General features: G+C 42.0%; 1 protein-coding gene across 1 annotated transcript; it reads left to right on the top strand.

Moving 5' to 3' along the window:
* Positions 1-971: 971 nt before the first annotated feature.
* On the top strand, positions 972-1,418 carry LOC121452677 (60S ribosomal protein L29-like). Its single transcript, XM_041658865.1, has one exon. The coding sequence runs from the start codon at positions 972-974 to the stop codon at positions 1,416-1,418; it is 447 nt and encodes a 148-aa protein (XP_041514799.1).
* The last annotated feature ends 14,375 nt before the right edge of the window (positions 1,419-15,793 follow it).

The following is a 15,793-nucleotide window of genomic DNA, read 5'->3' as shown; positions in this document are numbered from 1 at the left end:
GTCCAGAAAGTTCCCCCCAGTACCCACATCTAATAGACAGGAACTAAACATTCAAGAATCAACCTTGAACTTTGGAACCTAGGTGCTAAGGTCTCTAGAGATTTGTCTGTGAGAATAACATCAGAGAAATTGTTCGTTTTGCAAAAGCTGGCTGACTTCTAGCAGGTTTAGAAGTTTGCTTCTAACTTTATTACTCCCCCAACAATAACCACAGCAACAAAAGCCTATCAATTGTAGTTTTACAAATGCATTTGCTTAGGGTATATAGCAGAAAGGTTTATTGTAAAATGCCCCACTATAATTTTGTTTTAGCAATAATAAGTAGTTCTTTCTGTAAATTTGTGTGTGTGAAGCATATGTCTCTGGGTGTATGTGTGTGTGTGTGTGTGTGTGTGTGTGTGTGTGTGTAAATGCGGGCACATCTATGCAGGTCAGAGCACTGCCCTAGATGTCAGTCCTGTCCTTCAATGTTATTTAGAACATGTTCTCACTAAGTTGTTCAGTCTAGGCCTCAAACTCACTCTGTATTCCCAGCAGGTTTTGATCTTGCAATCAGCTTTTGACGCAGCTGGAATTAAAGATCTGTGTCACCAGGTTAGGCTGCTCAGGTGTATCTTTATATTTTATCTTTCCTTAAGATATGGTCTTTGTAGTGCAGCTTTGATATGGTAGCTGCAATATCAAAGGGTAGAAAGCTGTAAGTACCTCTGACCACCAAGAAGCAGTAACTACTCTGGCTGCATCCCCACCACTCTGTTGATGTTGTTGTTGTTGGTGGTGATGGTGATGGTCATGGAAGTAGTGGTCTCAAACTCACAGAGTTTTCAACCTCAGACTTCTAAGTCCTGGAATTAAAGGTGTGACCCACCACACCAAGCCATGTCCCCTCCAGGTTATTATTGGCATCTTTCAATCAGGAACAATTGAACTTCTAAAGACACACAAGGGGAGCCAATGATTACCGTCCAGCCATGTCCAAGTCCAAGAACCACACCACACACAACCAGTCCCGGAAATGTCACAGAAATGGCATTAAGAAACCCCGGTTACAAAGATACGAATCTCTCAAGGGGGTCGACCCCAAGTTCCTGAGGAACATGCGCTTTGCCAAGAAGTACAACAAGAAAGGCCTGAAGAAGATACTGGCAAATAATGCAAAGGCCATGAGTGCATGTGCAGAGGCCATCAAGGCCCTGGTGAAGCCCCAGGTGGTAAAGCCCAAGGTGCCAAAGGGCCCCAGCCGCAGACCCACCTGTCTTGCTTTCATCGCTCACCCCAAGCTTGGGAAGCGGATTAGAAGCTACATGGCCAGAGGTCTTAGGCTCCCAAAAACAAAGCCCAAGGTTCAAGCCAAGGCAGAGGCCTCAGATGCAGCTCAGGCTCCCAAAAGTGCCCAGGCCCCTGTGAAGGCCCCATAAGAAAGGTCTCAGTCTGCCAATGTGAAGACAGATGGACTGGTGTGAATATCTATACAGTATTTGCAGATGTTCAGGACCTTATGCTGTTTTTACAAATAAACTCGAGGCAAGTTCTGTTAAAAAAAAAAGAAAGACACATGATTGTATGCCAAATTACATCTGCTGGTTGGTGGGGCAGGGGCATGGAAGGGAGTTCGGGACTGACTGTTCTTCTTTCTTATATCCTTTTGTAACCTTATGAATTTCTTTTGGACATATTTAGACTTGAGTGTCTTGCCTTCAGTCTTCACTCTTTCCGGTTAACAATCTTTTCAGGTGGCTAGTTCCCATCCTGTTACCCCTCTTTTCTAACACCAGGTGCTCATAGCGACTGAAATGAAAGCATCCTCTTATTTCACTCATTTGTCTTATTTACTTTTTTCTTAAAAAATTAGTTTTACAACAATTTAAATAAACCTATAACCCCTATTGAAAGCAGTCATTAAAAATGTCCCAACGCAAAATTCCAGAGCCAGATGGTCTTAGTACAAAATTCTACCAGACTTTCGAAAAAGAGCTAACACCAATACTCTTCAAACTATCACACAAAATGAAAACAGAAGGAACTTTGTCCAGTTCATTAAAGGAGGTCACATTACCCTGATACCCAAACCACATGAAGAATCAGCAAAGAGAGAGAATTACAAACCAATTTCCCTTATGAATATAAATTAAAAAAAATACAATAAAATACTTGGAAACAGAATCTAAGAACACATCAAAAAGATCATCCACCATGATCAAGTAACCTTCATTTTGGAGTTACAGGGCCCACTCCACAAGAGGGAGCCCATGTCCTATAATGCCTGGATGATCAGAACCAGAGACTGGATAGCCCAGAGACCTAGGGTAGAAACAAACTTGACTGGCCAAAAAAAATTAATAAAAATAAATAAATAAAAAGAAAAAGAAATCAAGGAAATGATTCCTATTGATATTCTGCTCATAGATCAGTACCTTGTCCAGTTGTCATCAGAGAGGCTTCTTCTTACAGCAAACAGGAGAGGGTGCAGAGAACTATAGCCAGACATGCAGACAGAGAGTCTAAATTCCCTCAGAGCTCAGGGAGCCCCCCAGAAGGGGGGGAGAAAAATGGTATGAGTCAGAGGGGATAGAGGACACCAGGGGACATAGCCCACTGAATCACCTAAGCATTGGAACCTAACCATTGGAAGTTAGAGCTGTTGAATTCCCTGGAGCTGGAGTTGCAGGTGGCTGCGAACTCCCAGACCTGTGTGATAGGAAGGGAGTCCCGGTCCTCTGCAAGAGCAGCAAGTGCCCTTAATCACTGAGTCCTTCTTCCAGCCCCTGTTCATCTTTTTCTCTGTGAACTTCTGGCATGAAAATTTCCACTTTCCCTTGGTAGCTCCCAGCCTACAGAGGTCTCCCGTGAAGGAGATCAGTGAAATTCAACCTTTATGTCCTAACCCCGCTATGGTGGAGGACCTGTTCACAGACAACTTCAGCTGACTTCTTTCGTATGTGAGGAATTTGCCTGAGACATATTACTTACGAAACATCCCTATTATTTGGAGGAAACCACAGATGTTAATGACTGAGGTAATTTCATGGCTCCTGTCGTACTGCTGCTCCTCAGAACAAATGCCCAGCATGCACTCCACAGAGCCTCCTTTTCTAAAGCCCCATGCTGAGGGGAACATGGCCGCCCCCATTTCCTCCTCTCTTGGAAGAAGAGGTCATGTTTGTTTAGAACGCTCGTGTCTACTCAGCTCACACACGCTGCTGCACCTGCCAAAGCACACAGTCCCCAAACCACTCATTCTCCCCGGCACTCTCCTTTTCTGATCCTTGGCTGTTATTACAGGAACTGGATTGAGCTAGACTTTGCCTTTGCTGCAACAGGGGGACTATCAGGGCTCCTTGTGCAATAATTTGCAAACAGTGGCTTGAGAGAAGTGGGACATAGAAAAAACACATTTCACACTCTGACCTCTCTACGTTGTCACAGGGTCTGTTTGACTGGGCTGGCTTCCCAGGGCATGTGGGGGTAAGAAAGAAAGACAAGCAAAAGGGGAAAAAAAAAAAAAGAAGTTAAGAGCTTAGAGAGGTGGGAAAGCTGAGGTTAAGTCTCGGTTTATCTAATTAGTATGAAAACTTGCATAAGATACTGTTATCCTTAAGGCTCAGTTTCTCCATTCATAAAATCTGGACAATGTAAGTTGGCTGGCTAGCTCAGTCGGAAAAAAGGCTTGCTGTCGGGTCTGATATCCTTTATATGGGACAGGTAAATCATTAGCAGGGTCGAGTGTGTGGCTAATTTCTTTTTGCTGTTGCTGTTGGGGTCATTAATGAAGTTTTACGTGGTCTCAGGTTTTCTTGGCCCCAGGACAAAATGGCTACACATCTGACAAAAAACTTATGGAGGCAGGGTTTACTTTGGCTCACAAGAAAGGCATGGCAGCAGGAGCTGAAAGAAACCAGTCACATCGCTTCCACAGCTAGGAGATTACACAGAACTGAGCCTAGGCTCCCAGAGCTCAGGGCTCGCCCTCCAGTTCCTCACTTCCACCAAGGAATCCCTGCCCCCTAAAGGTTCCACAAGCTCCCACAAAGTCATCACCAGCAGGAGACCAAGTGTTAAAAGACAATGCCTGTGCAGGTATTGCACATTCAAGCCACAGCAGTGGCTGAGAGGAAACACACATCTTTCTGCCATATCTAATGCTCCCACATAAGACAGCCATGGCCATTGTGCTGCTAGAGCTGAGCAAAAAACAGCATCTTCGTAACCATGGGGACAAGAGTCCTTAGACTCCCGGTGCCTATGGAAATTCCAACAGGGACACCTCTTCTTGGAGAATCAACCCTGAAGTGTGGCAGCTAGTCCGTGAGAATTGACTTGTAAGTGCTTCAGACAATGGGACATAAGTCTCCTCAGAGGGCCTGTCTTTATGCGACTAGAGTAGACACTGGGGTGGCTGAATGTCTGTGTGGTAGGTTCTCTACTTAAATGGCTCCTGAGAGACTGTGGTACCTATGGTGACTTGAAGCTGTAAGAAGTTTAACACTTTCCGTGTTGTTAAAAGGTCCAACATTCTGAGTCAAAGCCTTCTACATTTGGTTAGCTTCTGAAACCTAAAGGCATATAGCCTTCAGAGACCGTAGACTAGGTGAGCAAGTTCAAAGGCTTGAAATGGCAAAAAGTCACAACATGGACATAAGAACAATGACAATAATAAATGACACAAAACATTTGATCACCTCAAGATTCAGGCAAATATTTTTTGGAGTGGTTTTAATAAGATTGGAGAACAAAGGCCCACGCGTGTTTATTGGTCAGTGAACTGCTAGTCTCTCTGGAAAATATCCCCCCGACTTATTTCTGCTGGATGGAGATACCGGTTTACGCACAGCTCTCTCTGGATGGCTCCCGACTATCTCTGATGGATTGCCTTGCTGTCTGCTGGGTTTGGTAGAGGCAAATGAAGCAGTGTTTCTCGGTCGTCTCCCTCCCCAGCTCACTGCCGAGCAGAAACTCCATCCTAGGATTCTGACTTCTGTTCTCTGTGACCAGGAGGCCACTTTCCCAACTGTTTAAAAGTGTGCACGCAAAGCTTGACCACTCTAGCTGCTTTGTTTGCTTGACTGCCCCGTTCTCCCCTCTCTCTTAGCGGCCCTCCTGTTGATTTAGGGAGGACTCAGTAAGAACGCTGCGGAGAGCGTTTCTGTGGTTTCACAACCACCCCCACCCCGTCTGCTGCTCTTTTACCTCTTCCGACAAGAGCATGTTTAGTGTCACCCTTTGCCTGGTTTGGCCAAATCCCTACTCAGTCTCCTTTGACGTGAAAAATTACTGAAATTTACCAAAACAGGAGAGAGAAGGTTGTCTTGTTGCCCTTAATGTAAAGTGGGCTTTGTAACAATGCCCTTAAGAGGTGAGTTGGTTAAAGCATCATTACAATCTAAAACACTAGGTATCATTATCACCATCCTTTGTTTATGAATGAAACAAACTTATGAATGAGATAAGATTATGCAATGATATTGGAGATGCTAAGATGGAGTTTTAGTGAAAAGCAAAACGGAGCACATAATGAACCATATTACCATGTCACTAAAATGAAACCCAGTATATAAATGTATATTAATATCTAAATAGCCACACAGTGGATACTTGTTAGGGAATTCCTGGCTGTCATATCTCCAGAAGGGTCCTTTAGTAGTGTGTCATTAGGATTATCTGCAATGAGATCATTCAGAGGACAGGGTAACACTTCCTTTCTAGAACCCTCTGCAGCTTTTGAAAGCTGCACAGTAAGAATGACTTAACTATTTTAAAGGCTAAAATAATCTATCAGAATTGAAAGCACTCTTGCTTATGAGGAAAACCTGACTGTCTACATGCTAAGATTTACATGTACTATACGGTAATTAAGACATCCACTTATTTTTGTTATGTACATTACTGAATGGATATACCATGTAGAGTAAAGAAGGACCAGGACTGCATTCTTGCTGGCTTGACTTGGTTGAACTGATTCAATGGCGTTTGCTTCTTGTGAAATTGCCACATTTGAACTTCCTTTGAAATTGGTTTTGTCTTCTCCCAGACTTCAGGATCTACATGCCAAACAAAACCAGAACCCATTAAAGGCCCCATTGAATTTCCTGCACACTTGCGAATGTCTGTGGTTTTTCTCATCAAACCACAAGAAAAGCAAGATGAAGACACGTGTGCTTTACCGCGGGGGCGAAAGACTTCACATTCATTATGGATGAAAGACTCAGCCGGACCCAGAAAGTTTGGATTAAGTTTGGCAAATTTATTGTTACTTTCCAGAAAACTAGCCAAATCTTGTGGGGGAAAGTGGGAGGGGGAGCTGCCTGCCCACAGCCACATGCTCCACTGTGCACATTGAGATTTGGTCAATCGCTCTCTGGATTTAGGGGAGTTGGAAAGACCACTGACAGGCTCTAACCTTTTGGAATCTTTCCTCCATGAACAGACATTCTCATTGAAGTTTTTATTTTGAATTATGTGATTGCTGGTATCTGCCTCTTGTATGAAATCTAACTCGTAAAATGTCCCAAGACCTTGTGATGTGGCTAACTGTCAGCAAAGCGTTGCTATGCAGGATAGCCAAGAGTCCTTCATGCCGTCTGGAGAGTGTCTTAACCGGCACTGCTTGCTTAAGAACAGGGTAAAAACTGCCCTGCTACACAGACACTTGCAAGGGCCTAGTATCAACATTCGGTCAGTCTTAGACCACCACCTTATAAAGTAGCATGTACCACAAACTTTCCGTTGTTTACTGTAGATTTTTAGGAAACCACTTCACTGACCCCAGTACCACTTCCTCTAGAAGACATAACACTTAGAATCCATACCCACACCAGAGGTCTAGCAGAAAACTATGGAATAGTAAAGATGGTTAAATTCAGGGGATTTATGAGGTCACTTAACGTGTTGTAGGCACATTTAAAGGAAGGAGAAATAGAGGGTGGAGAAAGCCTCAGCAGGGCATGGGCACAGCCATGGGCAGACTGGGAAGAAAGTGTTTAATGGTGCCAGCAAGAATCCTGGCAAGAGAAGAGAGAGGCACTAGTAAAATGGAAATATTGCATGTACAAAGACGCAACAGCATAGGGGCACACACGCTTTAATTGAAAATATTACTAAAGTGTTCACGTCAAAATAACGAATTTTGTAAAGATATCAATACGTTTTGAGAGTGAAAGCATTGTTAATACTATACTGCAGACAAAAGCAAGCATCGATACAAATGACTTAAAGTGTTGTACACAGTAAATTCTGGCATGCGTGGCTATCCCTTAGCTGTTGAACTTGTGTTTTCTGTAGTGACTTTAGCATTTGCTTCCTGTGTTGTTTCTGGCATTTGATTTTCATGTGCCTGCATGTAACTTTCTTATTTAATCTGTCTTGCAGCCATTCATTGTGGTTTTCTAATTTGGACGTGTGGATATTTTATACTTTCTGCATACATTATCAAGTCTTTGAATGTTTTCTGTTTTCCCACTCAAGTGAGGTCATCACTAGGCTAGGAAAGAAGTTCTGTACCATAATCTCTCACTCCCTGACCATCTGTCTTAAGCATCTAGCGGGTGTTTCTTGTGGAAAAGAAAAAGCCACGGTAATTTTACATTATTTTCTCTGTCAATGTCTTACTCTTAACTCCACTGGATAAAGATAAGTAATAGTTATCTTAGTTAGAACCCAGAAAATTCTTTTTACTCCCAAAACTAACTTCTAAATTTCCTTTCCTTGAAGTATTTTCAAAGCATGAAAGTTTAGTAACCTACTCGAGAGAGCAAAATTTTAAGTAAAGTTTGTGAGAATTACATTTTCGTTAAAATTTTTGATAACATTTAATACTTTATAGGTTTTATTTATGATTTGTGGGATATTGTCTTCTACAATCATGGTCCTACACTTTTCTTTTCACCATTTTTGAGATTATGTAGGTCAGGCTGGCCATGAACTTGCTATCTAGTCAATGCTGGCTTCAAACTCCTGATCTTTTTGTCTCAGCCTTCCCAATGCTGGGATTGCAGGCATGTGCCATCTCACTGGACTTGTTCTGAGATTTGACCCATGAAATTCCTTTTTTTCCAGTCTCAGGCAATTTAACATTGTTAGAAAGGAGTTAATAGTCAAAGTTTTGAGCTTGGAAAATATTTAAACTTTTACTTTCCAACACACACACACACAGACACACACACACTTTAAAAAGTTCTAACGCAGAAGTGGAAAAAAAGCCTCAATTACAAGAGCATATGGAGGAAAAGTATCGTGGGAAGAATAGATGAACAAAGGAGACCTACAAAAGACTTGATCATGCCAGGCAGTGGTGGCACACACCTTTAATCCCAGCATGTGAGGCAGAGGCAGGTGGATCTCTATGCGTTCATGACCAGCCTTATTTTTAGAGTGAGTTCCAAGACACAGAGAAACTCTGTCTCAGAAAACAAAATAAACAAACAAAAAACCAAAGAAATGATAAGACTATATCATGTTCAATTCAATAAATTGATATGAACAGGGAAAAATGCAAAGAATATCTATCTATCTATCTATCTATCTATCTACTATCATCTATCTCTATATATTATACAAATAACCAGGCAAAAGAGCAAAATTATAGGAACCAGAAAGTTTTGTTTAATAATAAATCTAAACGTAAATGATCCTAGCTTTTTAACCAGAAGATGAAGACTATCAGATAACAAAAAAAGCTTCAACTATTTTCTACAAGAAACCAAACTTACTAGCATCTTTAATATATTAGCCATTATTAAGCTGCTTCTTTCAATCAACTAAGCAGACCCTTCTTGGGTGGTAGTACGTGGGAAATCCTTTAGAAATATTAAACCCACATTGCATAGCAAACAAGACCAATGTTTTAAGCGACAGTGTCTAAAGGTCACTGCATTTCGTCCTTAAGTTTCTACAGTCCCTTGTGGAATCTTTGCTGTGTTGACCCTGAAGATGGAGACGTGGCTGTTGACTCCACATTTAGCACACTGTTCTCTGTGTTCTTGATGGCAATAAAGAGAAAATAATCGTAAGCTTTGGAAAGTACCCCAGAAATGATCATTGAACCCTTGGAGGCTGGAGCCTGCATGGGGAGCTCCTAGACAGGGGTCCACGAAGACAATGTAAGGTTGACAAGGCAGAGTCTAGCTAGCCCCAGAAGCAAAGGATACCAGCGTTCTAAGCAGGTTCTGGCTTTTCTTCAGAGCTGGTTGACTACAGAGCCTCCAGGTGCCGCCATTTGCACAGGTACAGCTAGTTGCTTCTTCAGTCTACAAGAGGCAATATTTCTGCTTGCTTCTCATAGGGTCCAATGCTCAAGTTATACTCTTTTGGATTCAGGAAATTCCAGTAGGCAAGGTTGGGGACACATGGCTCAAGATCCCACGGAAACACCAGCCCTGAGGGGGTATTTTCAGGCCCAGCTTTGTCTGCTTTCCAAAGATAGCTTGCGATAGATACATGGTGCCTACTACTTGTGGCAACAACCACGTTGATTGCTGTGTGTGGTTTTGGGCACATGCATGCTGGATGGAGTGTGTGCACGTGTGTTTGGGAGACCACAGGGCAACCCTGAGTGCCATTCTTAAGACAATGTCCATTTTATTTATTTATTTATTTATTCATTCATTCATTCATTCATTCATTCATTTATTTCTGAATCAGTGTTTCTCACCGACCTGGAGCTAATGACTTAGGCAAAGCTGACTGGTCACCGAGCCCCAGGGATCAACTGGATTCTACCTTCACTGCACATAGAACAATTCATTTTCCCTGAGTTCTGGAGCGGGAACTCAGAACCATCTCCCCAGCTGGCAAAGCATCTCAATGACTTTAAGGTTAGCAATGAAAACAACATGTCCTCTTCACCATAGAGAACCCCACGAGGTCAGGGAACAAGACAGGAACAAAACAATGTGCTTTGATGGCATTCAGGAGGGTGGAATTCTGGGTGGCAGTCAATACTATATACACTTTATTTCTTCTGATTTTTCAAAGAAAGAAGCACGAAAATGGAAAACCATGTTGAGAATATTTAGATATTCTTCCTAATATGTCATGAAATAGTCTAGCTTTTGCGCTGGAACTTTTCTTTTGAAGGCATGAGGAGGAATCTGGTTTTCTCCAGTTGACAGGAGCACCAGGTCAGAGGCATAAGCTGCCCAGAGCCATGGCCGCCCCTGACCGGCTTCCTGGAGTGCTCGGACCCAGCTGAATCTCCGCACTTGGATGCACTCCATTGCCAGGAGAGAGGAAAACACCCTCTTTGCTTTCCTTTCTCTTCCTTCCAAAGGCCAAACATGCTATCTTTGGATGGGTTTCAACCCTGCTTTCATTCATTAAAAAGTGAAACAAAATCGCCACTGACTTCCTTGACAGCAGTCAGGTTTCACTGGGTCTTCAATGCCTGCCAAGCGGCATAAGTTCCATTCAACCCAGTCACGGTCCTTGGAGCCCTGTGTGTGTGGAGCCCATCCAAGCACAGTAGAGATAATGACTCGGGACCAGAGGGCGTGGGGGGTATAACGCCAGTGTACTAGCGCGTGGGAAGTCTGAACTACAAACTTCAAAAGGAATCATCAGAAAAGACTTTTAGAGGGCCCAAGTTGGGGGGGGGGGTGTTGGTTCCTGTGAGGTTAGAACACTATCAACTTGTTTTTTATCTTTAGCATAGTGTCTAGATCCTGCAAACAAGAAGTATTCTTTTCAGAGTCTATGTATTGTTTTCTAAAACTAAAGAGAGCAGCAATAAGCAAATACAGAGAAAAACCTCGAAATGGAAACTTAGTAGAATCCTCCAAGCTTAAAATATGTTTTATTTTTATTTATTAAAAGAAAATCCATCTCTTAAAGGCGGGGCAGGATGTGGAGGGTGTATGACCTGGGTGTGGTGAGGAGAAAATTCTGAGTTGTGAGATTGTTTCTTTGTGTTGTATTGTTGAAGAGAGAAAGGCTGAATGAAAACACATGTCCTTAAGAAGTGTCTCGCTGTAAATTAATAAAATATCTCTTTCCAGTCATCATTTTGTTGGCTGACTAGGGTCTGGGTTAGCTGTGACCACAGTCAGTCTTGTGACAAAGTCTTGGGTCCTGGGCCTAGGGCATGGAGTTGGGACACTGGAGCTGAGATGGGGTGTTGGGGTGGGGCATGGGAGTTGGAGCAAGGGAGCTGGGTCATAGGGGCCAGGGGGAGCCTGGTGATAGCTCTCTGCCAGACTGGACTCTGTTGATTGCGTGAGATCTGTTTTGGAAATCCACCCTTGGAGTTACATAAAACTGCCTTCACAGATAAAGCTGTGTAGCATTATACAAGCTACTTGACCTCTCTGGGTTTTGATATCTTCATATACAAAGTGTCAAAGAACAATTGCCTCCCACCTAGATGACAAAGAATCTCAAGACAGAGAGACGGCACAGCAGATAAGAGTAATTGCTGAATCAGTCAGTGTTCAAACCCCAGAATCTGGCTAACCCAAATCAAGTTAGGTATCCTCCTTGATTGGTCCAAAATGGGACCATCCTGTTTTCATGCCCAAGGTCCATATGATCCTGGGAGGATGGCACACTTTTGCCCTTACTGAAAACCGCAGAGAACAATGGCCTTGGGTACCCGATTTGCCAGCATCACTTTGTCTCCAAGATGTCACTCGCAGAGTTTTATTGAGAGTGTAGTGGCTCCGCCCCTGCTCCAGCTCTATCCTCTGGAAGCTGCTGAGAATTCCAGCTCACCTCTTCTATTGTTCTTTCCCTCTCTGATTCCAACAAATGTCCCGAGTTTACTTTCGAGTCCATTTTGAAATTCTTTTACCTATGTGACCAAATCATGCCAAGGGTGCCCTTGCTTCCTGACGAGCTAGGAAATGTTGAAGGGATTATTAGGGGTTCCCCTTCATCTGTGTCTTTTGCTCTACCTAGAGGCTGAGCCCTCCTCCCTGGATTTCTTGCAGACAAAATGATATCATGAAGTAATGCAGGGTGGTGGCTGCTGGGGCGGATGCTGGGCCTTGGAAGGGAAGGGCCATGTCTGTGGCTTTGCAGAGGGTGGAGTGCTCTGAAAATTTCCCCTGGTTTCTAAATGTAGGGTCTTCAACATCTCATCATACTCATAAAGGAGCCATTCATCCAGAAAGCAATTACGGTGGTTGTTGTTTTTTTAATGGCCAGTTTATAAGGCACCAAACTGTAACCAATTGCCTTGGCTTTCCTTAGACGTTCATTTGTTTAAAACAATGTAGAGGAAAATGAAGAGATCACCATTCAAAACAGATTTCCTGAGTTTTTACAAGTTCTGAATAGAAGTTGATTTCTGTGGGAGAAACCGCTGGCTTCAGGACACATGGTCATTGAGGTTGATGTTATTTCTCTTCAACGCAATATGCACTGCACCAGAAGTCTCTTTAGTCCCTTAGTTGTAATTTCTCATCTTTTAAATGTTAGGAATAAGCATTCTATTTATATTAGAGTGTTTTATGCTTTATTAGGTATGATATGCTCACACTAAACAATTATTTTGTATTATTTATTTCAAAGTTTCTTTGCATATGAAAGTTATTCTGCAGTGGGTAGTAGTCTTTGGGTAGAATAAAAACTCAAGCCCAATCTTTATCCTCTTAGGACAATGATGACTGACCACAGAGACCCCTGAACAGCAGGGGAAAGGACTTCCTGTTTGTGACATAAAACAGGTGATGTGAATGGGAATGGCAGTGGCAGAAAGACAGTTCAGCAGGAGCAACTATTGCGAGTCAAACCAGAGAGAGAGTCCAAGTCCAAGATCCAGTGGTAGAAGGGGAGAACAGGCTACTGAATGCTGGGCTCTGACCTCCACGCAGTGCTCCCAGCATAATATCAGTAACAATAATAGCAACAGCAATAAGAGTACATAAAGATACGGAAAAGGTAGCCTCTGGCCTGTGAGCTGGAAGCTGCTGGGCGCCAGTTTGGATCAGGTAGCCTTTCCTAAGGAGGCCAGGGCACAGAAGGAAGCCGACACTTGGACAGTGGCCTCATCTCTGTAAGGCAATTTGTATGTAAATGAGTATAATGATAACACCATATCGGGCAGCTGAGCACCCAAGTAATACATCAATGTGTCATGTGACCCAGTATGTTAAACATCATTAGCTTGGGCCGAGTACTGGCAACATTAAAAGGTTGACAGGAATGTTGTCATCTGTGTCAAAGCCTGTAAACTCTGCAAGTGTCATGAGTGTGCGTGTAACTGTAAAGCTGGCAGAAGGAAATGGTTCTGGTTCCTCATAGAACCCTGAGCGTTAGAACCAGAGAACTGGGAAGCAGGGCACTGCGGAAGCCAGCAGAGTTCTGACACAGCAGCTCCGAGTCCAGATGATTCATTATGGCACTTTTTTAAAATAGTTGAGTAATAATCCATTTGGAAATATACTATATGTTCTTTTTCCATTCTTCTGTTGAGTGACATCGAGGTTATTTCCACCTTCTGGCTATTATGAATAAAGTCACATTGAACACAGTTGAACAGGTATTCCTGTGATAGGATGGAGTGTTCTTTGGATATATGTAGAAGAGTAGTATAGCTGTGTTTTGAGGTAGATCAATTCCCAACTTTATGAGGAACTGCATACTGATTTCTATAGTGGCTATAAAAGTTTGCACTCCTACCAGCAATGGAGGAGTGTTCCCCTTGCTCCACATCCTCACCAGCATACCAATATCATGTGGTTTTTATTACTCTAGCTCTGTACTAGTGCTTCAAATCAGGAACAGTGATACCTCCAACATTTCTTTTATTGTTCAGGATTGTTTTAGCTAACTTGAGTAATTTGTTTTTCCATATGAGTTTGAGCATTGTTCTTTCAAGGTCTTTAAAGAATTTTGTTGGAATTTTGATCAGGATTGCATTGAATCTGTAGATTGCTTTTGGTAGGACTGCCATTTCTACTATTTAATCCTAATGCTCCATAAGCATAGAAGATATTTCCATCTTCTGATATCTTTACCAATTTATTTCAACAGCAACTGGAAGCTTTGTCATATAAGTCTTTCAATTGCTTGGTTAGAGTTATACCAAAATATTTTGTGTTATTTGTGGTTTTTATGAAGGGTGTTGGTTCCCCCATTTCTTTCTCAGCCCATAAATGAATTTGGCAATTGATGTGGGATTCCCTCTGAATGCTGTGAATATATTTTATTGCTATTGGCTAATAAAGAAGCAGCCAATGGCTTAACAGAGTAAGGTTAGGTGGAAAATCAGAGCAGAGATGTAGAGAGTGAGTAGGCAGAGTCGATGAGATGCCATGTAGCTGCTGAAGGAGACAGACACTAGACAGAACGATACCAGTAGGCCACAACCACATGATAATACACTAATTAATAGAAATGGGTTAATTTAAGACGTAAGAGCTAGATAGGAATATTCTAGAGTCATTGGCCAAGCAATTAATATAGTTTCTGTGTGATTATTTGGGGGCTGGGTAGTTGGGAACAATCTCCATCCATAAATTGGTATGCCCATATGGGCTCTCTATATTCACATACAACTCGAGAGAGCTTAAAAAGAAATTCTAGACACAAAAGAACAGAGTTTAGTGCAGAGTTTGGTAGCCACATTTTTTTAGATGGACTCTGTTTGCTGGTGGTGAGCACAGGTACAGCTCCTTTTAGAAAATAGTCATGACTCAGCATTAGCAGAAGAGAAAGCTTGCTAGTTTATGCTGGGGCAGGAATGGCTCTGGCTTTTTCAAGAGGCCAAGCATTTCAATGAGGTCTATATTAAGTGTGTTACAAATTGCTTAATTGTGACATAGACCCACTGTGACCCTGGAGCTGGGGTGATGTGCATGGCTCTCAGAGGCAGTGAACATGCTTCTCCCATGTTGGACTGGGTGGAGCAAGCTGAAAGGGCTGTGGAGTTGGTCCTAGTCACACCTGTTTAGCATTTAAAACAAAAAATAAACACTTGTGGTCAGAAAATAATTACAGATATGCATGCAATAAAGATAAATTCAGATGAAAAGGCGTCTGAATAGGTCACAGTGTTGGATAAATGTACATAGGCTTGAAAGAGAGAGAGAGGAAAAAGAATATAGTTATAAGAGAGTACAGACAGTCATTGATTAAAGGAGTAAAGATAATATAAATATTAAAACTTGTAGAGAAAATAATAGAGTAAAAAATATAAATCACATAAAGATGAAAAATACACAGAGAGACTGGATTATGTATATTATTATGTTTTCTTTGAACTTTTAATTATGAATGAGCTAACTACAGAGAGACATTTTATTGTACAGGCTGCTAACCTAAACCAACATATATTTTAAAGGTATCTTGACTTCAAAATTTGAGTCTAAGGATATGTTGCTTCGAAAAAAAGAGGCTCTGCTTTTGTTTCCACAGAGGATGAGAACCTATGGATTCCTTCCAGAATAATGTGCCTTGATGGACCAAGATCCCCCCAAAAGGTCTCCATGAAACCCCCCAAAATACTTTTCCCAACAAAAAGCAGGAAGCAGTTTGGAGAGAACTATGCCCAAATTTCCAAATATTGTTTATAAAAGTTTGTTTTCATTTAAAGGGGGATATGCTATAGAGATGAATACTTTGCACTGGTATGAATCTTTGTTTATTTATTCAAATTTAAGGTCAATTTTGTTGTCTTGTTTAAGGTATTAATGTTTATGCAGCTCATTTAAAAATGTAACATGTAACTTAAATTACAGATTAATAGATAGTCATCTATAATAGTCAAGGAGAGGAGGGGCTGGATAGTCACTGAGGGAAGTGGGACAGTCCGAGGTTAAGATTATCACGTGGGATAGCCAGTGTGTCTTCTAGTAAATAG

The sequence above is a fragment of the Microtus oregoni genome, unplaced genomic scaffold, assembly GCF_018167655.1.
Source record: "Microtus oregoni isolate MIOR12 unplaced genomic scaffold, Mior012 000010F_ref0000083, whole genome shotgun sequence".
NCBI classification, from domain to species: domain Eukaryota; kingdom Metazoa; phylum Chordata; class Mammalia; order Rodentia; family Cricetidae; genus Microtus; species Microtus oregoni.
This window is presented reverse-complemented; position numbering and strand designations above follow the sequence as displayed.

What these genes read in the sequence shown, in the direction of transcription:
- LOC121452677 (XM_041658865.1), top strand. Translation starts at nt 972, where the DNA reads ATGTCCAAGTCCAAGAACCACACCACACACAACCAGTCCCGGAAATGT.